Here is a 27,109-nt window from a genome sequence, read left to right on the forward strand (position 1 = left end):
CAGAAAAGAGAAAAAACAGACAGGTGCAATATGCCCATCAACATCTCAACCATACATTCTGGACGTACTGAAAATTCCTGTTCTACCAGAGAGAACAAGCTAAAATTCAGTGTTTCGAAAAAACTCAAGAAGTTTTTTAAAAACCTGAAATTAAGACAATGCATCTGAATTCTCTAGACTTTATAAACCGTGAAGTCCTGAATCTGTGTGACACTAGCTAATATTCTGATTTATTCATATACAAAAGTGGATGCCCAAAACAAAACAGAATCCTAATGTATTTATTCCAAAATTTTAGTACTAACAGTACTGTTGCCATGACAATCTTAAACCCATGAAGCTGGTATTGTCCAAACAATGCTTATGCAAATGGAAAATCACTTTTAAAACCATAAATTATACATAAATTGACAACAAAAGGAATCATTATACTGACCGAAACCCAACTCTTCGGGTATAATGCAGGCAGTTCTTAGTGACGTGGGTCTGGAAGTGGACAGATCTGCAGATTGCTCCACATTCAGGACACGTGTATGGAGATTTATGCTGATGAATTCTCTGGTGTGATGCAAAACTGCACTGGTTAGGAAGCAGCATCTGGCAGATATTGCATGTCTTCTAAATGATAAACCAGAATAGATGAGACAAAAGGTTTGGTTCAGCTCTACATAATGTCTTGTGTCAAACACTGCAATATAGCAAATAAAGGTTAAATGCTGTAACTGGGATGGGACCCAAAGCAGCAGGCAAGTACAAACACAAGCCCTGCTGACAGAGCTGGCAGGTGCTGGTAGCCAGACTGACTGGCATTCTGGGCCACAAAGCTCCTTCATATACCAGTGACCAGGGGAGATACACATGGTTTACAGATATACCACTCAGGTGCCTTCCCACATTATCTTAATAGTGCAAGGGGCCTACGTACAACTCCAGAATCAAATAATTACTATTGTCTCTTATGGCTTGAGACTTGTGAAACTCACCAGTGACTTGCAAAGATTTAAAATCAAACCCAAGACTCCTTCATGACATCAGTATATTTTTGAACATGTATTTGCATATTTTTAGGGATGTTCTCTCTAAGAGTCTGACATATGTAGTGATGTGTACACTCTGCAAGAATATTGACAAAAACAACCAAAAACAACCAAACTCCAGAGCTACATTATAAATGATTTACTAATATATGCATGAAAAAATCCTGAAATAAACGCTCTGGGAGCACTGTGGCCTGGTGTGTTTGAACACAGTCTGTACAAACAGAGCTCTCCCATGCCCTGACACAGCAAGATGGCAAAATGCAAACAATTAAATACACAGCGTGTTAAGCAAAAAAAACCCTGCCATCACTGCAATGCAGGTTCCACTGGCCCTCCTGCCAGCCCACTACAGTAGTGCTAAGCATGGGCACATGTACTGCTCTCCTGCCAGGCTCTGCCTGAGTTCAGCTATCTACAGGGATTTCAAACTGGCACCTGCTCAGAGCCTTTGGAACACAGGAAGGCTGTATTGAGACACACTGAAATATTCACTTTGAAATGCCAAATACTTGGCCTTAATTGACTAAGCAGTGGCCAGAAGTGGGGGACTCACAGCCTTAGGCTGACCAGAACTGTTTTGGGGTGCTAGCTTTGTCTTAAGTTCAGCTAAAGGAAAAGCCCTCTGACCAGCCGTAAGTGCCACATTTCTGGGCTCAGTACCATTCCCCAAACCTCTCTGGCTGTTCCTGTATTAACAAGCTGTAATACAATACTAGAGAATCTGGAGCATTATTTGATTACATAAGAAAACAGCAAACCAGAACTACTTATTCCAGTAACAGAAACATTTGGAGGTTTCAGAGTCCTTCCAAAGCCTTTGGCTTGCAGGACTTCTGAAGGAAACCGGGGTGTGATGCCACAGAAGAGCCACACGACATTCCAGCCCCAGCTCAGTCATCTTCCTGATTTTGCAGCAAGCTGCCAGACTCGTTGGCTGACCCAACATGCCAATAATGCTCTCAGTTAAGGCCCCTGCTCTGCTACTTCAATGAGTACAGAAAATGTTTAATTGTAACTGATTACAGTAGAACAAGAAGCATCTACTGTGAAATTCTGACATTCAGCACATTTGCTTACCATTTTATTTTGGGCTTAAGGTGGCATTAACTTCCAGTTCTCTCATTCCAACCCACACCAAAATAAAACACAGTTTGTGAAAATCATCACCTGCCTGCATTTAAAGTCAAAGTTTCAGAAAAAAAAAAGGGTTAGAAGGAAAAATGGTGGAGCTGGAAAATAAAGATACACACATACGCTGAGTATGAAGGGAAATGATGTAGTTTCCATGGGAGCTATATACTCCTATCTATAACTAAGAGAAATATTAACATTCATTAGCCTAGATTTGCTACCTTTTCCCCCCAGCAAGTAGATGAGGGTTTCGTTCAGCCAGAAAACCTGCCAGTGAGTCAGGGTTAATACTCCTTTATCAGGAATATTACTTTAGATTAATATTCCCTTAACAGGAATATTAATGGCAATAAAACATTACAGAAAGGTAACAACTTTATAGGGAATGTGTTTTCTTAGCTAAGATTGTTCTACCATTGCTTATTTTAAACAAGACATTCTACCTTCGTGACAGGAGTATAAGAGCAGCTACTTACTCATTGGAAGCACAAAACTGTACATTTTCCATTTCAGGAGCAATTAGATGGGACATTAAAAAGGATAGTAAGCTGCAAATAACCTTTTTTTCCTATTACTTGTTTGCAAAATCTAGGTATTCATTTTTATTCTTTCTTCCTTCCTTTCAAAGAAAAAATACCAATCTCATCTAACTCCCCTGTCTTCTTCCCCCCACAATAATGGTACTTTTACAGCGAAAAGACAGTGCCAAGCACTGAGAAGGAAAACAAGTCAATCCAAGCTTCTCAAGAGGTAACATCTAATGAAAGAGTAGCAACATACTTAGTAATCAATGCCTATACAGAATCTTTCTCCAGGAAACACTACCCCTACAGGATTCAACCAAACAGAACATAAAAAACAGCAGCTGCTTGACATATGAAAAGGACTATGAAAAATGTTTAATTAATATTTAAAAGGCTATTTCAACAAAGAAGATTTAAAACTACATTTATTAAGTGTTCTTTTCAAGTGGAAGAACACGAAAATAGCTTCTTTTCCTCTAGTGCTTTGCACCATTTTTTTAAACCTGCAGCTCTTAAGCAGAGCAAGTTTCCATGAGGAGACACAAACACCCTGCCAGGCAGCAGGCAATGCCGGCTGCTCCTGCAGCTCCAGGGGCTTCTCTCCTTGAATAGCAGTACCTGGGAACTCACACTGCTCTCTCCACACCTCCCTGCAGCTGCATTTTGACATCCATGAACATCGCAATTGTTTTCCTTTAGTAAATTACCAGGATAAACAGTACCTAAGGGACACGTATGGAGAGCAAACTCAGCAGCAACAGGGAAAAAGCACCAGAGGGAGAAAGGGAAGGGCAAAAGGTTTAGTTTACTTGGCCATAAAGACAAAAATCCTCACACACTGAAAGTGAGAACACCACTTGATCTTTGTTCTCTTTCTTTTCCATTTCTATTTTAGCCTCATCCTCCCAACCTCTTCTGTGTCTCACATCCAACTGCTTTGTCTTGGCACCTTCCTACTTGCTCGATTCTCCAGTATCAGAACCAACAGGTTTTTGCAAGGACTACTGGATCTTAGATGGAATGTTACCTACTGGGCTTCTTAGAGGAAAGAATCCATCCACAACCAATAAGCACCAGCAAATCAGTTAGCTAAAATCCCTAAGTATTAAGTCGCTCAAGCTGGTGCAGAATATATTCATGGTCAGCCTCTAGATCCTGTTCAGAACTGCAGCAACATCTACGGAGGGACACGTTTGCTGAAGGAAACTCCCTTAGGTAGGCACACTTGTACTATCTTACACAGAGACACTCATTTGCATGGCATTCCACTTGGAATCCAGGCTGTTTCAATCTAACTCTGCTAGCCAGTTAAAGGGAGGACCTAAGGCAGAGCCACATAATCAAACTTATTTCCACGTGCAAATCTCTTTACATTACTACCTGTAGTGGTAGGTGCAGTGGAGCTGCTTCGTGGTACAGAACAGGCCCTGCATGTAGTGAACAGATCCTGACAGGAACTTGCCTGTGCTCCTAGGACTAGGGCATTTTTTCCTAACTGCAGGATTTCAAAATCTTTAGCCTGTCCACTGTTGTGTGATTCCCAGGAAGACTCCTGGGGCATTCCTGTCTTGAGCATGCTTGCATGTTTTCAGCTTCCCCCGCAGCAAAAAGCTGGAGCACCAAGCTCACCTGAATGCTTTGAAACACACCAGAATCCCTTTTAATTGGCACACCCCAACAGAGATCCAACCATATCATTTAATTAACCACCTTCACTCTGCTAGGATTATAAAATACATCGCACACTGATTAATATTAAGTTTTATTGAATGACGTATTTCTTTCAGGTCAGGCCACATACATTAATAAAGAATTTTCAAATGGTTTTTAAGCTGAACTCATTAGCATTTTTAAGAGGAAAAGAAACCCAACCAGCTAAACCAATGGTCACACAGAAAGGAAGATGTGCAAGTGAGAACAGCATTTTGCACTTTCTAAGGAAGAGCTGAGGCAAACAGCAGGCATTCCTGTCAGTAGTCAGTGTGCCATTTGTCACTGCTTGAATCCCTCCCTGCATGTAAAGGGAATGCCTCGCTCACTTAGGGCACTTGGTGAAAACTCTAAAACCTGAAGACCAATCAAGAATGAATCACTTAAAGTTATCATTCAGGTTGAATAGATGGGCTGTTAATGAGGGTGCCAATTAAGTGGATTCCACAGGCTAGTCAAATTCCAAAGCACAGAAAGCATTAACATACTATTAGTAAAACCCATTATTATTTTCTGTATTATAATGTTCAGCTGTAAGAAAGCTAATGCTAACTTTTAGCAAAAATACACGGCATCAATTGCAGACTTCAGGGCCTAAAAAGATTCTAAGAAAAAGTCTTACTTAAAAAGTGTTGATATTTACTATGTAAGTGCTTGCAAGACTTTCTGTGGTTTTCGTTTATCATTTTAATCACAGAGGTTCAGATAATTAACAGCTAAATGAAAGCAAAAACATATCCAAAGTCTCCTAGGCTTATAGATGAAACATTGGAATGTAAACATAGGATACTCTACTTGTCCACTTGTGTCTGCGGCCTGCTGGAAATGAGTTGCAAGAGATGTCTCATCTTGGAAAACTTCATTGCACTCCAAACACTTTAGACTATGTCTACAGAGTCTCGATGGATCTTCATCTAGCGGCATAGCTGGAATGACAGGAGAGCTCGCAGGGGCCGAGATCACTGTCCCAGTTAAGCCAGTCTGGATCTTTGTTACGGAGTGCGTGCCAGCTCCCCCTGGGCTCTGGAGCACGGCCGCAGCAGTACTGCTGGAAGGAGATGCTATCATTTGATCTGCTGGGACTGGTTTTAGGATCAGGTGGGAACACTGCATCACGACGCCTTTCTCCTTGTGCCCACGAGCGTGGGACAGGAGACTACATTTATTGTAGAAAACTAAATTCTTTGTACAATGATTACAAGTCACTTCAATTCGCACACTCCTCCTGTCATAATGCTGGGTCAGGCTCTTCTCAAGAGCAAAGGAGTCGCCACACTCCAAACACTTGTAACCTCGTGTTGGTAGCGTGATTCCGGCATTGGCAGGGGGGCTAAGGTTTGGGATGTAAACTGGTACGGGATTGACACTGCTCAGCACCTTATTGAATGCTTCAACTACAGAGCTCTGTAGAGAGGACACCACCTGCACTCGAGACACTTTTTTCGAAGGCTGGGAGGCAGCTGCAGATATTATTGCCTGCTTGATTTGCTGCTGGGGTTTTGTTAGCACTTGGCGCAGTTCAGAGGTGGTTTGAGCACCCTGAGGCAAAAGGTTAAGGTTGGCAAGATGGACTGTCTTTGGCACAAGTTTGGCACTGGCAAGGCTCGATGCTGGCACCACGACCGTCTGCTGCTGGATGGCGTTGGCAGCTTTGATAATGGCGCTGCTGGCGCTCTGCACGGATGCAGCAGAGATGACGGTGGCTTTCACTGTGGTGTTGTTAGCCAGCTTCAGATTGATCACTTGGGAACCTGCTGTTTTCACTGCTGAAACGGGCAGGAAGGCAGTTGCCACGGGTTTGATAGTGACCTGTTTGGGGGCAAGTTCTGCAGATCCAACTGCATTGGTGACAACTGAGGACTGCAGAGGAGCTCTGGGAGGAGAGGAGAGAACAGCAGCAGAAGTTGGTGAGGACAGGAGAGATGTCATGGACGTTACCATGGAAGCACTCTGCTCTGGCTTTTTACCAGAGTCCAAATCAACTTCTGGCAACACTCTAGTAACAGTTCTCTTGATCTCCCCAGAAGAAGTCTTGATGGTTTTTATGCGAACCTTAGGAATTGCTGGTGTTGACCCTGCAGGAGAAGACGGAGACCCTTTGCTACTGTTCTCGCTTGAGACGCTTCTGGGACTATCGGGCGGTTTAACAGACGGCTTCTTAGCACCATCAATGAGACTCTGAGACTCGGGAGATTTTTCAATAGCCCGGGGACTTTCACTCATGTCTTTTGGTAATGGAGAAGACTCTCCTGAATTAGACTGTAAATCTTTACTGCTATCTGTAGCTGCCTTTTTAGCACTCAGTGCTGCAATTGCAGCAATACAGGACGAAAGCTTTGCTGATGACTTTGCTTTGGACTGGGAAATGCTGGAAAGATTTGTGTCACATTTTTCAGTACTCAGTTTTCCATCAAGTACCCTGTTTTCAAGAAGCTTCTCAGAATTGTCTTTTAGTAACTTGTCCTCTGTTTTTCTAGTTTTAAAAGGCTCATAGACACCTAAATTCATGGAGTTTGTCTCTGTCTCTCGTTTAGCAGTTTTATTTTTATCTATACTACTTGAAACAGTGATTCCAGATTTAATTAAATTCTCCCCTCCAAGTGCCTTTAGTTTGTCATATTCCTGCTGAGATAGAGATCCTGCCAAGACATTTGCTCTGAAATTTGCACGCATCTCCTCTTTATCCGGGGGGTCATCCACCTCAATTCTCTCATCATCATCAAATTCTTCTGCACTTGATATTGGGCTGAACTGGTTGAAAGCTGAATCCTTCAGTGTAGTCTCAGAAGCTGACCCATCATCTTTAAGTGATTTCCCTTCATCTTTACTGTAACTCTCAAGAGCTGCTGATGTTAGGAAGCCATTGTGCAAACTATTGCCTGTGGAATGGTGGCCATCCTTGTCCAGACCTTCGGAAGAATCAATAGTACGCACATTTTTCACAATGACGCTCACCCCAACATCAGATGATGATGGGACATGGGAGTCTTCATCTGCGTGAGCATTTTGTTTTATGTGGCTTTCGTGGTCATCATGTCCAGATTCAATAGCTGCTTTGGGATCTACCATGTCTGGTATGTCAAAGGCTGCAAGAAGGTCATCAAAATCTGGGGTCTTCATATCCCCCATGGCCATGTATTTGATTAGAAGCAAATCTGTAAAATAAGCAGAAAGTCATCACTTTAAGCTCTAGTAGCAGTCTTAAACATTCTTATACAGTGTAACAGTCTTGTTCACATCTGCCATGTAAAGAAGTGTTATTTCACTTCTCAAGTAATGTTTTCAGAGATTATACATCACAGAACAGTGTTCCAGTCCGAGTGTACAGTTAAATTATTACACCAAGAACTACAGTAATTCATAAACTCCACAGATGGTAGCCTGGCCATTTTATTCTGGGCCCAAATTGCAGTGACTTTCTTCCTGTTCCCTCTCTTACACTCCCTCCTATCCTCACCGAGACTGCAAAATACATGGATATGCATAAAAACAACATGAGACACTTGTAATTTCTCTTAAATCTTGACCTTCCCTAAGAGCTGCACTATTTATCTGAGGAATCTTCTTGAAAATAATGAAGTATAAAGTAATAAACATCTGTAAGACTTAGGTATTCAACAACACTGGCTCCTTGGAAGTCATTGTGGACACTGAGAAGGCAACTCAGGAAAATTTTTCAAGGATAAATTTTAAATAAACAGACACAGATAAACAGACACTGACATTTCATGAAACAGCTTCAAATAAATATAGAAGGTTTGGAAATTTGTTTACACAGTTAACTTAGTGGTTTTGGGCCCTTTGTCTAACTTAAGAAGTCCTTAATACAAAAACAGATGCATGCATAGTATCAAAATCACAAAGCAAGTTTCTATGAGGGTTAAATGGAAAAGATTGCAGATACCAAAGCATATCAAATTCATGTAAAATGACAGAAAGCTTTGACACAGTTTCTCATAATCTGGGATACTAATTGCATTCTGGCTGTACATCTGTCCATAGGTGTCTTTTTACAGTTGTTGCATACACTCAAAAAGAGCTAGATAGTCTCCCTAGTCTGAAACTTCCTCTAATTACATATCCTGGAGTTTAATTAACATTCACCTATAACAATGAATTAAGGCTTGCTTACACACTTAATTCCTCCAAGTATGTTTAAGATCACAACTGGCCAGCAGAGAAAACACAGCTGTCCTTTACTGAGAACTACTGCTGACCTTATCAAGAACTTCTCTCATTCTTCAAACTTTTCAAGCAATCAAAGTTAAACAAAAAGGGAGACAAACATGGTCAGTTGCGATCCACAAAGAAGAGAAATTCTGACCTGGCCATTTTATTAATCTCTTCCACACCATTCTAGAGCATCCATCTTAAGCTTCAGTATATAAACTATGTTTGCACCACAACTGCCAGGACTCTGCAGGCCTATTCCTCCCAGTTTTTCACCCTCCACAAACCTTTCCTTTAAGGATAAAACTCTGCCCTTTATCCAAGATCAAAATCAACTGACACCTTAGCTGCCAGAAAAGTTGTGAGTCTGTTCCTTCTCTGGGCCGACACGATGCCTGTAAATACTTCAGAAGAGGCAATGAGGCAAGCTCCTGGTTCTCTAGGAAATCATGATTTTCCAGGAACTGGAATTTCTTTGAAAAGTGCTCTGAGAATGCTTGAGAAAAGTTATACAGAAAACCAGTTTATTTAAAAATTCAAGCATTACTTTGCTTACTTATCATTCAATGACAGAAGTGACAAGGAAAAAATCTGAATATGGCCAACAGAATTACACAGCTAGGGAACCACAAAGCAGTGAGGTGAAATGCTTCTGGGTTCTGCTTTTCTGATGGTGGTTGAGAGAGCTTCTGGGAAGATAATAAGTCTTAAAAACTTAAAATAACAGATCCTGAATAAACCCTTACTATACGGTTTCCCTGAATCTCTTCAGTCACAACACCCACCCCTGTATCTGTGTGTCAGATTCTTACTGAAAGTTAAGTTCTGGGGTGAACCAGCAGTGCTTTATGTGTGTTCATGCTTTCCCAAAGCACGTGTGCATGGTCACTGACAGGGAATTATGTCAAAACAAGAACCACACGGTGAGAACTCTCTTCTGACAGTCGAAGCAGCAAGCAGGACAAACAGGACTTAGAAGTAAACAGCTGCTTCTGAAGAAATGACTTTTTGTTTTACTGGATGGAGTTGTTATCACTCTTCCTCAACCCCTGTATCTGTACCTGTACTCTAGCCATATGAGGAAAAACAAAGCTAATCTTTCATGTTCTCTGTTGAGATGGGGGGACACACCAGAGAAACACACACATTTTTTCTTGCTTTCAAAGTCAGATTTATCTTGTAGCTCTGGCTTCAGGACACCTGCAGATTAGGCCTAGCATTCTCCACAGAAAGACCAAGATGCCTAGAAGCTGTTGCTGAGATTAAAAGGTACTTTTCTGGGTAAAGCCAAGCATTTGTAAACACTGCAATCAGAATTGTTCTGGGGAAGTTCAACAGCCTAATGAAGACAAGGAAATAGAATAACCTGGCAGTTCCCAGCCAGGTCCTATCTCCAAACTGCTCAGATCCCTAATTTTTGTCTATCAGGTACAAGAACAGCCTCAAGCTTTCCAGAAATGACAAATAATCCTCCTCCCTTCTCAATACTTTTCCAATTAATATTCCCTATGCATGAAGGCTTTTATAATTTCTATATCACAAGCATGGTCTTACATGTTCAATTTTTACTCTTTCATTTAATCCTTAACCTTTGAAGAACCAACCAACTTTTCCCCTTTGACACTCACCTTCCTATTCATCCAGATCTTCCAAATAGCTAAATCACAAAGTCCAACAACTTTATACAATCCCTTTAACTGGATCAGACCATCTTTTCTGCCTTACTGAATTCCTACCCTTTGCCTTCAAATCCCACTTAGATATTTAACTCCTTGCTTTTGTTCAGACAATTACTCAACTTCCAGCTTCCCTCAGCAGCAAGTCCATTTGTTATCAAAAGAAATGGGAAAACTGCCAGATTTAATCTTCATCTACCTGTGGTATTCATGTTCTGTGACTACATTCCTTTACCTGCCCTAAACTCTTGTTTTTACTGCTGTCTGTACTACATACATTTGTGGACTGCACCCTTTAGGACAGAGACCTTTTGAGACCTTTTCTTCTGCATGCCCTTCCAAAACCACCAGCATTCCTTTCAGTTTTGTGAAATGAGAACACTGAGAGAACACTGAGACACCTCTTTTCAGGGTCTGGCACGTGGCAGTGTCTTGGTTCTGGTATAGTCACATACAGAAATTAGTCTGTTACTTCTATTGATTCCCAGGCAGACACACTACTCCAGAACAAAATTCCAGTAATCTGGAATAATTATCCCACTTCCAAACAAGAGTAATGATGTCTAAGTAACATCAAGCTCGTTCTGGAAGAAAACGCCTACACAGGGAGCAATACCAGCCTAATCAGCATAAAACCATACTTTTTTGGGTTTGGGTTTCTGTATTGTTGTGACAAGAAATTTCACAGGTAGAGAAGACATAAGGGATTCAATCAGAATTACAGTAACATATATCCTAACATTAGGCAAACTTCATCCTAATACACAGATTATGAGCAGTTCATTGGTTATTAGTAATTATGACCGACTTGCACTGAGAGCCAAGCGTTGTAAAGGCAGACAAAGCAATATGTTAATCTAACCACAAAACCTTCTTCAGGAAATGGGAACCACATCTCCAATCACAGCCTCGCCTGGTTTGACATCCTCAGCAGGCAAGTGGGATTGTGCAAGAGGCCTCTTCAACCACAGCCAGCAATGGCTCTCGTGCTCATATACATTAAACACAGGTTCCTTTTTACTAGCAAAGGGCCCACTTACTGTTGTAAAACCCAGACAAACACCCACTTCCACAAAATCACAGAAATTCCTTTAGTATGCAAAGTAATTCTTACCCTACAAAGTTTCGATTTCTCAAGATAAAGGTCTTATTTAGCATCCATAGCATCCGTAACATCATGCCAGCCCTAATGCAAACATCTTTGTAAAGATGTTTCACATCTAAAGGTGTTTCACAGTTAATCTCAAGAACCTACTTTTTCTATATGATACACCATATCTACCTGCCTTCAAAAAAAGAGGAAAATGCAGTTTGTTTCTATGCTCAAGACTCAAAGAGGACAAGACTTAATCCACCATTCTGACAGCCAAAAAAGTGTTATTTGTAGTTTATGACTCCTTAGGAACTTCATCTTGTAGTCCAACACATCAATTTTTGAACTGGGTACCTCAGATTCTCTTAGGATATGAGAAAACTAGAAGGGAGAGAGGAGAGGAATCTTCAAGAATCTGAACCACTGCTAGCACAGCTTGAAGGGAACCATATACAGCTGGTTCAAAGTTCAGGACAATCAGCCTTTGGCTGGCAAAAAGAACAGGGATGTTTCAACACATGAGCAAGCAATCTCTCTATGCACAACATGGGGCTGAACAGGCCATCCCCAGCTACAGCTGGACACATGAAAACCACCTGTATTTATCAAGAGATTCAGGCCAGGGTTTGTGTCTTCCCAAATCCCTCCTAAAATAGAGATGAATTCCTAAAAAGCAGGAAAATCTACATGCCATTCTTTTTGCAGTCTACTTAGAAATTAATTACAGTTATGACTTAATTTTTTACTTCTATATGTAAAATAGGCTGGGGCAATAACATGTGAGTAATTCAGATACACAACAACAATTAAGAGAATTTTGAGATTCCCAAACTAATGCAGACTTGAATTACATCCTAAATGGCACAAGCTTCCCACCTCTTTCCTTTAAGGTACTTTTTTTGAAGTGGATGGCAATTATGGCCCAAGCACAGAATGAGCAGCCACAGCCTCCCAGAGAGCTCTCCCAGCCAGGCAGGGCCCGTCAGGGCAGCAAGCAGGCCTGAGAACACTAGGGCCAAGTTTGGGTTTTTCTGAACATATATTCCTGGTACTCTGCTGCATATTTGTATTTTAACACATAGGCATATGGCTAGGAAAATAACAGTTAGTCAATTCATTCCAAAGGGACTTGGAATGTGATAAATCCTTACCCTCATTCTGGAGATCAAATAACTGAGACCAATGCAAAATGAGATCCTGGGTGCTGATACAGAAGACCAGCCCTCCAGCATTAGCATTTGCTGCTGGAAAGCTGGCCTGCGTGCACAATCCAAATCTCCTGATGAAGAGCATTTTACAGATATTACTAGACTGAAAAAAGACAACTCACCAAGAACACTGCAGACTCCATCTATTCAGTTTTCTCATCTTACAGCCAACAAAAATGCCTGCAAATTCAAAATCTCCTTTGCTAAAAATAAAAATTCATAATACAGATAGCATTCAAAAACCCAAACAGAACAGATTCAAGGAATTTTGTCACAATCCAAGAACTTACAATTTTAAAGCTGCCTACTATTCTGGCAGAAGGAAAAAAAAAATCCCAAAAGATACTCTTGAGTAATACAAGATTTTTAGCTGACACCTGGAAAAGAACATGCATCCTCATCAGGAAGAGATCCTATCCCTATCGTGCAACAGGAATTCCTGTTTGCCAGCATCATTCTGCTACAGATGTCTATAGTCAAATATAGACCCTCTGCATCCCGATGCTGAAGAACAGGAGCAGAAATCAGCACAGTGATCTGTCAGGCATTTTGCTTCACCACAAGCTATTCACTGCTCTATCAAACCTGAAAAACAACACATCACAGCTGCAGTAAAGCCCACAAACCCAGAATTTCAGGCCAAATGTTACCATGCTATTTTCACTTTTCTACAGTTAATAGCTCAGTGCCTTACGTAATCGACTGCAGTCAGAAACAAAAAGGTTCCCTTGTATTGTCACCCTGTCTCAGCAGCCAGCACACAACTTACCCAGTATCCACAACCTCTCAAGGCTTTTAGGACTGTCTATTCTGCTGAGCACAGAGGAAAGCACCCTCATTTCACAGCACAACAGAGTATTTCCAATGTTTTGCCTCCATATTATCTTGATTGTAGATTACCAAACCAGCTAACACAGCCAGGACTGGGAAGATTTTTTTGAAAATCACACTGGTTAGGATTCTAGAGTTGCTGATTTCCTGTTATAGGAAGTAACAGTTCTAGCAAAGGAATCCCTCAGGCAAAATGTTTAGTGATCCACTGTGCAAGCTCCAGCAGCCTTTGTTCTTTCCTTTGCTAGGTTTCATTACTGCTTCCTTTTCTCTGCCCCTCTCCCTCTCTCTGAATCCTTCTGATTTCACTGTAAGATAAAAACTCCAGCTCAAATCGAAGTACACATTTTGTATTTACTAGTTGAGAAAAAAATCTAAAAATTCTATCCATTATCCATTGCTTTGAGTTAGAAGCAGTCACCCCTGTGCAGCTGCTGCACTGCCCATCCGGTTTCCTATGCACAATATTATAATTCACACCACTGATAATGCACTGGAGCTCCATCCAGCCCCCCAAAATACATCTCTCCACTTGGCTGCTGCAAAATCCTCCCCAGGTTACAACGGTTTAAGAAAAGCCATCCATACTGTTTCTTTTGCACAGGCTTTTTTCTCTGTAGGCAATATTAAGTACATGTTTAACACTGAAGTCTTTAATTAAAAACCAAGTATTGGGTCATTGAGATGTGGTCAAACAATAACGTGTAAATAATCTGCAAATTACACACAGCAAATTCTGCACGTGTGTATCTCTAATACAGCACAGAAAGGCTCCCTGCCACAACTGCTCCACAATTCATGATTGTCATTCAGAGGCCTATTCCATATCACTACAACTGTGAAAAAAACCCTACACCTGGATATATTTCAATGAAAATACTGTATTTAGCCAAGATATCAGTAAGTCTTTACAAATAATAGCTTTAATCCTATTAAAACTGGAGGACCTTAATAGCATTTCTTCAGTAACACTTAAACAATTGTCTCCTTTCTAATGTGCCAAGTGTGCAATCAGGATGTACCTCCACGCTATTGTTATATTCATCCCAAAACACCACATCTCACCTTGTGAACCTTGACCTTTGAGAGATTTTTTTAGCCAGTGCTCAGTTACTGCCACAGCTGCATTACCTCTGCAAACACCAAAGGGTTAAAGGCAGCCCCAATCAATAGGCCTACAAAGGAAAAAAAAAGGAAAAACGAGTATGCCTTATAGCATCTTTTCAATGCTTTTATGCACAATTCTACAACAATATTGTTTCCTTCTGGCCTTAGAGAAAGGCACAACAACCCCCCCCATTTATGTTTCCTAAGGAAGCAAACCACAAGACAGCACCCTGTAAATAAAACAGCATGCAAAGCATCCTCAGTCACAAGCATAACTACAATTACAAATAATTTAATCCGTTTTATTTCATTTAGTTTTAAAATAGACTGCATAACCAGTGTCCCACCCTTGCAAAGCAAAAATATTTTAGTAAGGGTCATAAATCTCAGCTCTTGCCCATTCCTTAAGCATAAAAAGGCACGAAAAGCCAAAGTAATCTCAGTTACTGCAAATATGTACATTTACATACAGAACCCTTTATGACTACGTTAGCCACATACCAGTGCTGTGTGTCTAAAGTGTGCATTCACATACTGTTTTGGGATGGTATCTTTCTGCAAGCTCCTCTGCTTTTGGCTGCCATGAAGGGAGGAAGCTATCCCAGTGTAGTAGCTCAGTGACTGCATTGTGTTCAGGAGCTGATCTGCCTCAAACCAGTTCCAGCCGGTTCTGGTCACCCTACATAAAAAGCTATGGCAACCCTCGCTGAGTTGCCAACAAGACCCTGAAAATCACAGGGGCTGGTTTTTGTGTGGCGTGTGGCCGGCATAGCCCTGTGCCCCGGCTCCCCTCTTGCCCGGCCCACGCTCCCCAGAGCCCCCCGCACGCTCCCTTGCTCGCCTCCCCCACTTACCTCCCACAACCTGGCTGAGAGCTGTGTGTGCGTGCCTGTCTGTAGCTAACAAAGAGACCGCAATAAAAATCCTCATAGGATCTCTCTTGCAGCACCAGGCAGGCTCGGCCACAGCCCTGGGAGACAGGCTGCTAACCCGGGCTGCTACCCCTCTGCTCCCCCAGATGAGGGGTGGCTACTCACACACGTCACATCTGCCCCCTCATGCCCAGGGCCACGGGGTGCCCGATCAAGGGCTTCTCCCATCTGCCCTCCCCACTCCTCGTTCCATCTGGGGCCGCCCGAGTGGCATTTTCTGTGCTCTGAGCAGCATTGCTACAGAGTACCCACAAACGCGCCTCCCTCCCTTCAAGAAATCCATTTCCGCAGCAGCAAGATGCCTACAAAATAGTTCCTTTGCCCCCTCCTCGCAGCACCGACTTGGCTGCAACACTGATTTTTTTTTCTCTTCTCTTCTTTTCTTTTGCTATTCGACTATGCTGGAGGCCTTGAGAAGCAGCGAGCTGCAGCCCCACGGCTGGGCAGCCCCCCCGGCTTGCACCCGCCGGCCGGGCAGGCCCGGTCTGGCTCTGCGCAGCTCCCACCCCGCAGAGATTGTGCGGACCGAGCGCCTGCCCGGCCCTGCGCCTCTCAGGCGATGCCTGCCCAGGGTCTCGGCCCCCTGCGGTGCCCACGCCGCTCCGGGGGTCCGCACCCACCTGTGCCCGTGGCCGCTGTGCTCCTGCCCGCTCCCCTTCACCTCGGCCACGCAAGGGCCTTCCTCCTGCATGGCTGACAGGCACCCAGACCGAGACAGCAGCCACCCCGCTCCTCTTGGCTACTCACCCTTGCTCTGGGAACACCAGTAACCACCTCCGCCTACGCGCTGAAACCCCCTCCTCTCGGAGGCTGCGGGAGATGCTGCTCTGCAGGGCTCCCTCCGGGCGAGCGGGCGACCCCGGCAAAGCCCCTCTGCCCCTGGCTGCACCTGCAACTGAACAGAGGTCTCGGGCACAACCCTGCACCCCTCCCTGCGGAGACACCTTCTTCGCATCCCTCATCCCCACCCCGTTCTGGGGAGAACCACCATGTTCTTCCGCAGCTTCGGCCCGTCTTCCCCACACAGGCTGTTGCGGCCGCAACCGCGGCCGGCCCTCCCTCGGCCCCTCGGTCCGGGGGGCCGCTCCCTCCTCCGGGCTGCCGCGGCCCTGGGCACCTCCCCGCGGGTCTGCGCGCTCCCGGCCCGAACTGGCCCTGTCCGAGCGGGCCTTGCGAACCGTGGGGACGGCCGGGGAGAGGAGGCCGTGGCCCCTTCGGCGGCGGGGACAACGATCCACCCCCGCCGGGCCGGCCCGGAGCAGCCAGCCCGGGCAGTCCCTGCACGGGTGCCCGCGGGGCTCCGGCCGCCGCCGGGCCGGGAGGAAGCGACCCCATAGCATGCAACCTCCGGTCCCCATGCGACACACCTGCTGCGGCCGGAGCCGGCGGGCTCGGGCAGGGCTACGGCCCGCGGCGCGGCCCGGCCCCGCGTCGGAGGAACATAATGGCAGGAGGCTGCGGGGCTGGGCGGTGGGGGTGGGGGTGCTCGGCGGCACAGATGGGGAGACGCTCCCGTGTGATTCCGTGTGGAACGGCTCCCTGGAGAGTGCCGGGGGCGGGGAGGCTGCGGGGCCGCCGAGCGCCGCGGGGCCAGGGCCGGGTCGCGGCCTCCCGCAGCCCGGCCAGGTCGGGAGGGGGGGGTTTCCGAGCGGTGCCGGCGGGCAGAACCGCACCGGCCGCCGGGGCCGATCTCCCCCGCGCCGGAGTCGGCGCCGCCCGGGCGCCGCGGGAGAGGCTGCCCGGGGCCCGCCGGCCTCTCCCTGTGCCCGAGCGCCTCAGGCCTCGAAGGGCAGCCGGGGAGAGAGCCCGCGGCCGCTGCTCCGGTTCCAGGCCAACAAAGGACGGGAGGAGCCACACGCTGCCAGCTCTGGCGGTTCAGCCCCTCCGCCGATGCTGCGGCCGCCGTGCCTGGGCCCGGCCGGGGTCACTCTCCAGGTCCCGGGGCGCGGCCGGGAACCGTGTCCCGGAGTGGTACTGCCTTTCCTTCCACACCCCATTACCCGGGCATTCTCGGGCCCGCCTGCACAGCGCCTGCGGCCCTTGCGCTGCCTCTGACCAGCCGCCTTTGTTGGCTGCGCAGCATCCTGGCGGCATCGCCATTGCTAGGAACGGCAGGACGAGATCCCGCCCTCTCTCTGTTACCGCCGTGCAGTACCATTTTCAGAATGTAAAGTTTTGCACGCGAATCGCTTTATTGAGTCATACTAATGGCTTTAAATAAATAACGTCTCAAACTTATGCTATGAGCATACAGTATAATAAATATTCTAGGTAAAATAATGCTGGTGTCTTAACATCTCTTACGTTAGCCAACTGTTAGGAGGGCAGCAGAAGGCATTCTGCATAAGCACAGCTCCTTCTGGGAAGCTGCCCCAGAAGCTGTGCCCGCAGGTAGCGGTAGGGCAGGAAGTTACCCATCGGCTCATACCCTGGCTGCTCCAATCCAGCCTCCAGGTGAAAATTCTAACTTACTCCAAGTAACCAAAACAGCAGCAGAACACAGGATCTACTGATTGTCAGCAATGGCAATCAGTGAGTCTAACAAGTTTCTAGAATTTGACTATAATAAATCGATTTTAAGATTTCTATAAAAGTGGATTTATGCACTAATGTTCAAGAAGGGTCATGCAATTCAGCTTGCACAAGCCTTGAGCTAATCCTGAAAATGACTTGTAGAATTAGGCCATGATAATTACAACACCCTATTTCTTCCCAATTCACCAGTAAAGTGATTTGATTAAAGAAGTGAAAACTACATCTCTTTACTTACACTGAATTTCTGTGGTCAGCTTGCATAATAACATAAAGATGGCAGCTGCTAGTACTGCTCTGGTATTAATATCTGAAATGTTAATCGATTTCACAGTTCATACATGGCACAAAGGTCCTTGCGTGTGCTGCCTTTCAGACGAATCTACTTGTTTTCCTTCCAGCCAGGTGTCCTTGACATCTCCATGGGAAAAAAGTCTGTCACCCTAAGTATTTGACTTTAAAAATATAAAATTAAGATCACTTAAAGTATATTTTAGAAGCCGTGCCAGGCTGATAGCACTTGTCCAGTGTTTTTTTTTTTTTTTTTTCATTCAAGCACACAAAATAACAGGTTCAGCATCATGAGTGTGCCTACAGTCACTTCGGCACTGGGAGGAGTTTTTGGCACGCTGACCTTATGTCTTGGCTCTGAAGTCCTCCCCCAGACACTGTGCCATATAATCCTCAGAACCTGTGGTAGAAGAAATTCTTCTTGTTTAAGTTCTTCTGTTTTATCCCTTGGCTTTGCAGCAGCCAGGTTCAAAGTCCCCAACCCTGCTGTCCTCGCATGGACAATCTCCATCCCAAGCAATGAAACCATCACCAGTGGATCCTTCCAGCTGGACTCCAACCCTGAGATGGGATCTCTTGGCCACCTGTGCTGACACCTGTGGAGTCCCGTAATCCGTAAATCTGGAGCCCCTCCTTTTCATTTCCTGAAGAAATGCTTCCAGGGCGGCCTGCTGATCCTTCTGAGCAGTCAGCAAGCAGTGCTGCCAGCTCAGAACACTTTGATGCTACAGTGAATGCTGAACTTGAGTGCAATAATAACTTCTTAATTATTTAACTTCTAAGGATTTTAAAAGACTCTTGAAATTCAGAGCTCTAAACAGCGGTGTGTTCATTTCATGCCTTCTGTACAGGGATCAATTTTAACTGCATCAAACAGAGCTTCTGCCCATTAAAGATGTGCTGGGGCTGAAGAGGATTTTGCAGGTGGATTGGCACAATAAAAACTGAAATCAATTCACATTTGATTTTTTTAATGTCAGAATAAGTACTGCCTTTTTTGTCCTTCCTACTTTTGGGGAGGACAATAACAAAACATTTCCTTTCTAGCTAGCAAAACATACTTAACTTAAGCAAGAAGGGTAAAATACAGATTCCGTATTTCCAATCCCATATTTGTTTTCAGAGTAATAGCTTTACAACTTCTGGCAAATGCTTAATAGTGCCTGTTAATTCCATTGCTTTTTTCACCTTAAAATTTCTTGTAACATGTGATCAACAACGGCAGAGCAAAAGCTTGTGTTTCTTGTTTTAGAATACTTACATTTTTATTTTTATCACTGTTTAGAATGCAGTGGTATTTTTCTTTAACCATATATATTTAAACATTCAGTATTTAAAAACTAGCTTACAATTAAATTTCCCCTTTTCAGATGCTCCTATCACTAATCTCCAGGTATTTTCTTGGGAAATTTTTTTTTTCCTTTCCTGGTTATTAAAATATATCTTCTATTACATTTTGGACTAAAACCCCCATGATTGCTTTTTGAAATGATGAGATTTATTAAAAGAAGGTGATCTCATAAGAGATAAGATGAAGGACTTTGGTAGGGAGAAATCTACAGACACTGCCCAGAGCTGTGGAACATCTCCACAACAGGCAGTTTCCCCAGATTTAAATGGATTTAATTAAATGTATCCCCAGATTTAAATGTATTCACGGAAGTTGGCAATCTGTGCTATCCATCTTCAAGGACAGAATCTTTACCTACAGAGTGAACATTTGCAATGCCCAAGTAGCACGAAGAAACCGTAATGACTCTCAAGACGTTAAATACTGTAAAAGCCCAAATACTGCAATGTCTTGAACAACAAGAGACTCCCATTTTTAATCATCTGTAAAAGAGATGCTGATTTAGGTGTAATACAGAGCCAAGAGGATTTGTCAGGGCTTAATTATACCTTTTTCTGGCTGTTAACAAACCAGAGCAAACGAAGCATTATCCAAAGAAATCAGAGTTGGTTAGTGAGGATGATGGGCTTTGAACACGTTTGTGAGGAGTTAGTCAATACTTCAGTCGTTCCACACGTACTGGGAGGTATGAGGTAACACCATGCTGTGCCATGCTGAGAGGTCACAGCTCTTCTGAACTGGCAAGAGCAGAGCACACACACCTCAGGCACTCACCTACATATGAACTATAGCATGAAGAGTATTCCCAGTGGGAAAGAAAAGGCTTTGCTCAAAATCTGCACATACGTGAGACTGGGTGTTGCACTTGCAGCACGCCTGGTACACAGGCCATCTGCCTGCAGCACTTGCTGGCTCATCCTCAAGCTGCCAAGTGGAGACACTGGTGTTCAAGGCAGACAGCTGAAGGCATTGTCACAGAGTTACATCTGTTGGCAAAAGCATGCCTTCAAGCCCAAGCATTTCTAGATATGAAAAAGGAAAAATGAAATAGATAAACTTGTATGACTCAATGATTGCCAAAAGCTGGAAAGGCATCTCTGTTGCACAGGAGTACTGAGTACTGTTTTTGGAGAAAGTGACTGCTCCAGAGGCAGGGCAGCCACAGCTCCTCTGGGCAATGTGCCAGTGCCTCACTCCCCTCAACAGGGAAGAATTTATTCCTTATTTCCAATCTAATCTTGCCCTCTGACAATTTAAAAGTGTCATCCCTTGCCCTGTCACTACAGGCGTTGGTGAAAAAATATGTATCCTATTATAACCTTATGTCTGTATACTCCATTTATACAGCATCTACCACCCTGAGGCTCTCTGAGCACCGGTCACTCAGTGCTGTGAGTGCACCACACCAGTACTTTAGCCAGATCAGCAGCTCCGGGTGTGCAGGCAGGAGCTGCCGAGGGACAGCACACACTCAGCCGTCTGCCCGGCAGCACAAGGAGCACGGGCTCAGGCCAGACCTCCCAAACGCAGTCCCCCAGCTGCTTACACAACACAACCACAACCAGGCATATTGCAGAACGCGAGGCTGATGGATTTTTGGATTTTCCCTGACGCTCTGCTCTTTTCCAGTTACAAACACCTTGCGAGTGCTGGGCCAGAATCCCTCAGTCAGTTCCTCATCGGGAATTAGACACCTGCGTGATTAACATCAGTAGCACAGAGCTCAGCAGCCTGGCACATTGAAGAGTGCCTGTTTTGTTCCCTTAACGTGCCATATGTATGGGGCTTTTTCCTTCCTCCTCCTGATATTTATTCAAGTATACGAGGATTATTTCTGAATTATTCATCATACAATATCTGATTAGACTGTGGTGGTGCCGATTCTCACTGCTTAATGAATGAGCCATTAGGCTTTTGCAGATGGTGCCATCAACAGCTCCTGTGTGTGTGTTCTGTGCATTTACCCAGCAAAAGGAGAGTGCTGAACCTGAACACGGGGTGGGAGATGAGTAATTCCCGTACAGTGATCCTGCAAACCACACAGAGAGCAAGTGTTGCTGCAAAACTTCGATTTCATTCTAGATGTTACCTAATATAATTTTCTCAGAAAATCTTGGTTTAGCTGAGTATATATCCCACCAAACTACTCAATACATCATTTCAAGCAGTGAAGTAGAGGACAGAAACTGCCAGCAGTTTATGTATATGTAGTCCTGCAAGGTGTGACAACTGCTGCCATGACTTATGGGTGTGAGCAGGGGCAGATACCATCTGTGTGCTCCAGGCACTTCTTTCTTGGGAGACCAAGAAGTGAGAGAAGACACTGTATTCCAGAACCCAAGAGGGTTCTGTGTCTGTGAGAATAGACAACAGGCACGGGTGCACCCTTGCTTTTGGGGGGCCTTAGGAAGTGGGAGACACTGCATAGCTCTGGCTGTCAATGAGCTCGAGAAATCCATCCCAAATCACACAGCTTGGTGGGGTTCCTGCTGGTCCTTGAGGGCTGGCACCTGGACAGCTGGGGAGAGGGGCGCTGGGGACAATGCCGTGGTGACACAAGAGGTGCTGCCACTGTGCAGGAATGGGCACACAGGCACTCGGGACCAGCAGCAGCTGTGCTTGCACTTCTGCCTTTCCAGAGCCTACTCTGGAAAATGGAATAAGCACATAATAAAGGAAGGAGGAACCCGAGAGTGATTCTTCTGCCACTTTTCCTCTGTTTACTTCAGGAAATGCTGTCCTCACAGATGAGGGTGGCAGCAGCAGCTCAGCCTGGCTGTGGTTGTTGATTCCAAGCTGCCCGTGATGATCTTCCTACAATGGAAGCGAAGTTAAAATCAAGGTGCCTTGCTGGTTTGTGGCCGGCACTGCCAGGAAGTCTTTCAAGCACTCATACTTTCCATGCTGCTCCTTGGCATCTCCTGCTGGAAAAAGGTCATCTGATTCATCCCCACCTACCGAAGATGAGTCAGGATTATACAAATTCCATTTAGTTTGTGTAACAACACTACTTCCCATGTTGCAAACTTTCCTGTCTGCTGCCATAAAAGTCTACTGAACAAATCTCTGAACACACAGGGATCAGCAAGAGATGCCCCTGGGGAGGGGGTGGGGTGGGGAGGCTGGTGGCTGGCATGTCCTGGTTTTGGTCCCTCCCTAGGACAAACAGGGGTTATCACCATTTAAATTTCTTTCAAATTGCAAATACTGCTACCTCTGCAGTGATTCTTCCACCAGACAGGATTTAATAACAGCTAGCTCTTGGCTGCAGCTCAAACAACAGCTTGTTGGCAGCTTCCCTCTCCTGACCCCTAAAGGTCTACTGCAGGCAGTCTCCTAGCCCAAGGTACATGTCCTGTCCTTGCCAGTTCACTAAATCCTTACTGGGCTTTGGCATTGCCCATTCTCCAAAGATGACTTTGCCTGTGTTAGCATGGCAAGAGGGAGGGAAGCTGCTGCACATCCCACATGGGGAGTGCTCTGCTACTCCACAAAAGTGTTAAAAGTACCCAACAACCTACACCACCAAAATATTTTAGAGTGCAGCTAAGTTAGGAAAACACTTGTGCTGGCGTACCACACCACCCTGTGGCACGCCACACTGCTCCTCGGATGTGCCAGCGCTAGGGACAACCCTCTCCCATTCACAAAGGGAGAGAGGAGACCAGGATGATCTCTTGGGGATCGAGGAGGGCAGAGGCACCCGAGCAGCCTGCAGCCATAGCCACAAGGGTTTCAGTGCTCAGCAGCAGCCCATGCTTAGTTCCATCAGCCGTATTAGCAGTCTCAGATGGCTTTCCTCTCTGCAGTACAAAAGGGCAGGTGGCAGCCTCATGACTAGTTTCATGTGAAAGAACAGCTACAGCAGAGTTACCTACCTGGAAGGGTCCCCCAATGACAGAGCACTGCTCCCTGTGGGGCAGGAGGTGTGGGGGCACATGTTCCCCCAGCTGCTCTGCTTGAGCGTGGGTTTCCCATGCAGTGTGGTGGCCAATGGCAAGGCACCTGCTGCTGTCACCAGTGACAGTGCTGGGGGCTGCCTGCACCTGCTTGGCCAAATTATAGGCTCGTGTTGTCTGGGTGGGGATGGGCTTATCCTCCCTTCCAGCCCCAGGAATCTTCTCTTTGTCCCCTCACCTCCGAAACCTCTGCTTCAGAAGTTAGGCTCCCATAGTAGGCAGCCACCGTGCAAGAAGTGGCTTGGCTTCAGATCAGTCAAAAATCTCCATCTTGCACTGCACGGGTGCAAGTAATAATGCAGGCTAAAAAAGCTGAGCATCATCTCTCTACTCCTGAGATTCTTTATTACTTAAGGCTGTCTTACATAACTAAGCCCACTCTAGTTTGTGATACATCAGAATTCTAATTATACCTTTTGTACCTTATATATACACCACAGTTTGAACATCCTAGCGCTGGCAGGCAGATGGAGTTTAGCAGGAACTATTCCATCAACAGATGCTACTACTGAGTTCTCTTTGCTCAGTCTGGGAATAAACTGATGGGCAAGGCAAGAAAACATGTTTTCTTACAGAGACACCATCTGCCAGCTTGAGAAGCTGCTGTCACCAATGACTCAGGATCACTTGTATAGGGAAAAACATTATTAATACCATTCTTAAGACAGTCCTACTATTAACTATATATTAACTGTATTGTGACTATTAATTAGCATCAAGTCTATAGCAATAAGAAAATACTGTAACTAATTAGTCTAAAAGGAAAAGAACGGTAAACAAAATTACTTGAGAAAGGGTTATTTCTCTTGGGAACCTTTAGGTAACAAACCTGGGTTTAATCCTTCTTTGCTGTATTCTGTTAAGAATTGTTGCATGACATCAGATAGAGCTTTTCCAGTTGTGGAAACTCACAGTCTCCACAAAACAACAACAAAAGAAGTGCTGTCTTGTGTATCCCATCACAGGAAAGCGTGTTGTACTCATGTTAAAACCTGGATTATCCCAGTGCAGACAGCAAGAAACAAACTAGCAGGGAAGCTCTGCAGTGGTAATGAGTCTCACCTCTGATTTGTGTGCTGGGATGCAGTGAGGTGCAAACAGCCTCAGTTCTCTACCTGCTGGCATGGGTAAACGGCTTGTCACGAAGCACAGCTATTTTCTGATTCAAATGAACCCACTATTTCTACTAAAATAAGAGCTGGTAATCCAATGGGCGTTTCAAAATCATGCTTTCTTGCAGCTGCAACACTGAACCAGAATGTGCAGCAGTTTTCTGCATATCCCTAAAGGCAGGCATGATAAAAAACCTACAAAGCTTTGAGAATCAGCAAACCAGTATTTTATAGTGACTCAGTAGCTTATTAAAAGACTGTTATGCTTCTTACAGACAAAAAAAACCCCCTGGATTTGGTATGTTATGAGTATCTCTAAGCAGTCCTGAAAAATTTCTGGACCAACCCTGGTCCTGCAAGGCAGGTCTCATGCATATTACTGCCATTCAGCAGAAGAGGAAAGAGAGGAAAAGAGCTGGCAGGCACAAAGAAGACAGGATGTGAACAGAGAAAACTCCTGGGACTGCTCTAAAAACCTACAGCTCTGGCAAACAGCCCTTTCAGAGGAGAATAATCAGAGCAGTTTCTGACAGGCTGCCTGATGGTAATCCACAGAAGAGGTGCTTACCTCTGTAGGCATTGATCTCTTCTGTAGTGACCATGGACAGGACCCAAGGGAATGGCCTGAAGTTGTGGCAGGGGAGGTTAAGCTAGGCTTAGGTTAGGTTTAGATTAGATATTAGAAAAAAATTCTTCACCCAGAGGGTAGCAGGACACTGAACAGGCTCCCAAGGGAATGGTCACAGTCCCAAGGCTGCCAGAGCTCCAGGAGCATTTGGACACTCTCAGGAACAGGGTGTGACTCTTGGGGATGGCCTTATGCAGGGCAAGGAGTTGGACTCCATGATCCTTGTGGGTCCTTCCAGCTCAGTGTATTCGGTGAGTGTGTGACTTGTGCTGTCCTCCACACACAATCAACATCCCTCTTCTTGTAGGATGTTGGGAAGCAGAGCTGGCTTATGTTTAGAGAGATGAAATAAATCATAACTTCCACGTTAAGTCATCAGCCCAGGTAGCATCTTAGAGCAGCTTGATCTTACGTGTAGCAAAGTAATTTGCGTAACAGGATGAAGACTTTTCATCCTAATTGCAAGTGACTTTGAAAGCTGAAAGCAGGGTGCCAGCAGATTCTGTCTGAAGGGCAGATGGGGAAGGCCTGGTCGCTTCCTCCCACGTGCTCTGCACATGTGGAGGCTGGTCGCTGTGGTAACACACCCCCACAGGGATCCAGGGCTCCTGCTCACTGTGTGCCAACAACAAGGATGGGAGACAGCATTTCTTCTCATTAGGCTTAAAATAAGCCTGGTATGATTAAAGTGCTGCAGCAATACCTTAGAAATTAGCAACTGCCTAATTGCCACAACATGGAGGTGTCCTCACTCCATTCCTAGACTATTGCAATTACTAAATGATCAACCTTTTAAAAAATGCAACAAACCAAACTCCCTGAAATTCCCAACCTGCCCTCCTCCACCTGATACTTTAAACCTATCTCCAATTCCCAGCAAAAACCTTGGAGCTCAGAATGCTGCACTCTAAAAAGTGAGCAGATCTTACTGTGCCTAAATTAAAATTCTATGCAAAGAAGAAGTAATACTGAAACATATCCGCATTACAGCAGTGAGGAATTTATGTCAAGGTGAACATAGCCCAGGAGCTTACTGCATGTGAGAGCTGCCAGAGTTACTAATTAGCTGACAGAATGAGGAAAAGGAGTTGATGCGTGAACCAAGGCAGTAACTACAGAGACAACAACAGCAGCCCTGAAATCTACTGAAGAGTTCAATGGTGCCCAGGGTCTTCTGGAGCCAGAGGCAGTTTCAGGACTCTCAGGATAACAAGAGGAGCCAGCTTGCACAGGTCTATGGAGGTAGAGAAGGTAAATACACTCCCACCTTACTGCAGTGAGCTGAGGGACAATGGAAGAAGTGTCTTGGCCTTTGTGAAGCACATGAACCATTTTTTTGCCAGAGAACCCCGAGTTTATTTGGATTACCTTAAACCTTTCTTCTAAACCTATTCAACGTCCAAACCCAGGTAACAAACACTTAAATTATACAAAACCATACAGCAATGCTAAAGCAGAGGGCAAAGTAATTTAGCCTACCAGATGCTTTAGCAAAAAATAATTACCTCCAAATAATTGCACTGTACGAGAAAAACAAACCCTGAGGCTTTGATTTAGAAAGGGTACCACAAGCCAAAGAGAGCTGTAACAACTGCCTAGGTTTAGGCGTGTCTTTTAATCCCACCGATTTCATTGAGATTGAAATGTTAATTTATGCCTGTTGAACTTTTAAAGTGCTTTCCTGGACCTGGGCCAAAGGAAATGGGTGCTGCTTGCAGCTTGTGCTGAAGAAGCAGAGTATTTCCATCTGAACACTAATGATTAGAACAGTTAGAGCAATTCCTACAGACAGTGCTGCAGTGAGAAAATGCCTT

At 44.9% G+C, this 27,109-nt stretch overlaps 1 protein-coding gene across 5 annotated transcripts in view; it reads right to left on the bottom strand.

The window, feature by feature from the left end:
* LOC148219973 (zinc finger protein 532) overlaps positions 1–16,464 on the bottom strand; it is a 32,913-nt gene extending 16,449 nt beyond the window's left edge. Inside the window, exons 1-4 of one of the 5 annotated variants that reach the window (XM_088156933.1) lie at positions 16,170–16,464; positions 14,449–14,558; positions 5,201–7,560; positions 437–618 (exon numbers count right to left, since the gene is read on the bottom strand). In XM_088156933.1, coding sequence (XP_088013059.1) covers positions 437–618; positions 5,201–7,540 — 2,522 coding nt within the window. In that variant the 5' untranslated portion in view covers positions 7,541–7,560; positions 14,449–14,558; positions 16,170–16,464. Of the gene's footprint in view, positions 1–436; positions 619–5,200; positions 7,561–14,448; positions 14,559–14,991; positions 15,287–15,344; positions 15,822–16,169 lie in introns of those variants that run through there. The other 4 variants (XM_088156936.1, XM_088156935.1, XM_088156934.1 and 1 more) reach the window with 4 other exon arrangements.
* Between the last annotated feature and the right edge of the window lie 10,645 nt (positions 16,465–27,109).

Source organism: Sturnus vulgaris, chromosome Z (assembly GCF_052056855.1).
Source record: "Sturnus vulgaris isolate bStuVul1 chromosome Z, bStuVul1.hap1, whole genome shotgun sequence".
NCBI lineage: Eukaryota > Metazoa > Chordata > Aves > Passeriformes > Sturnidae > Sturnus > Sturnus vulgaris.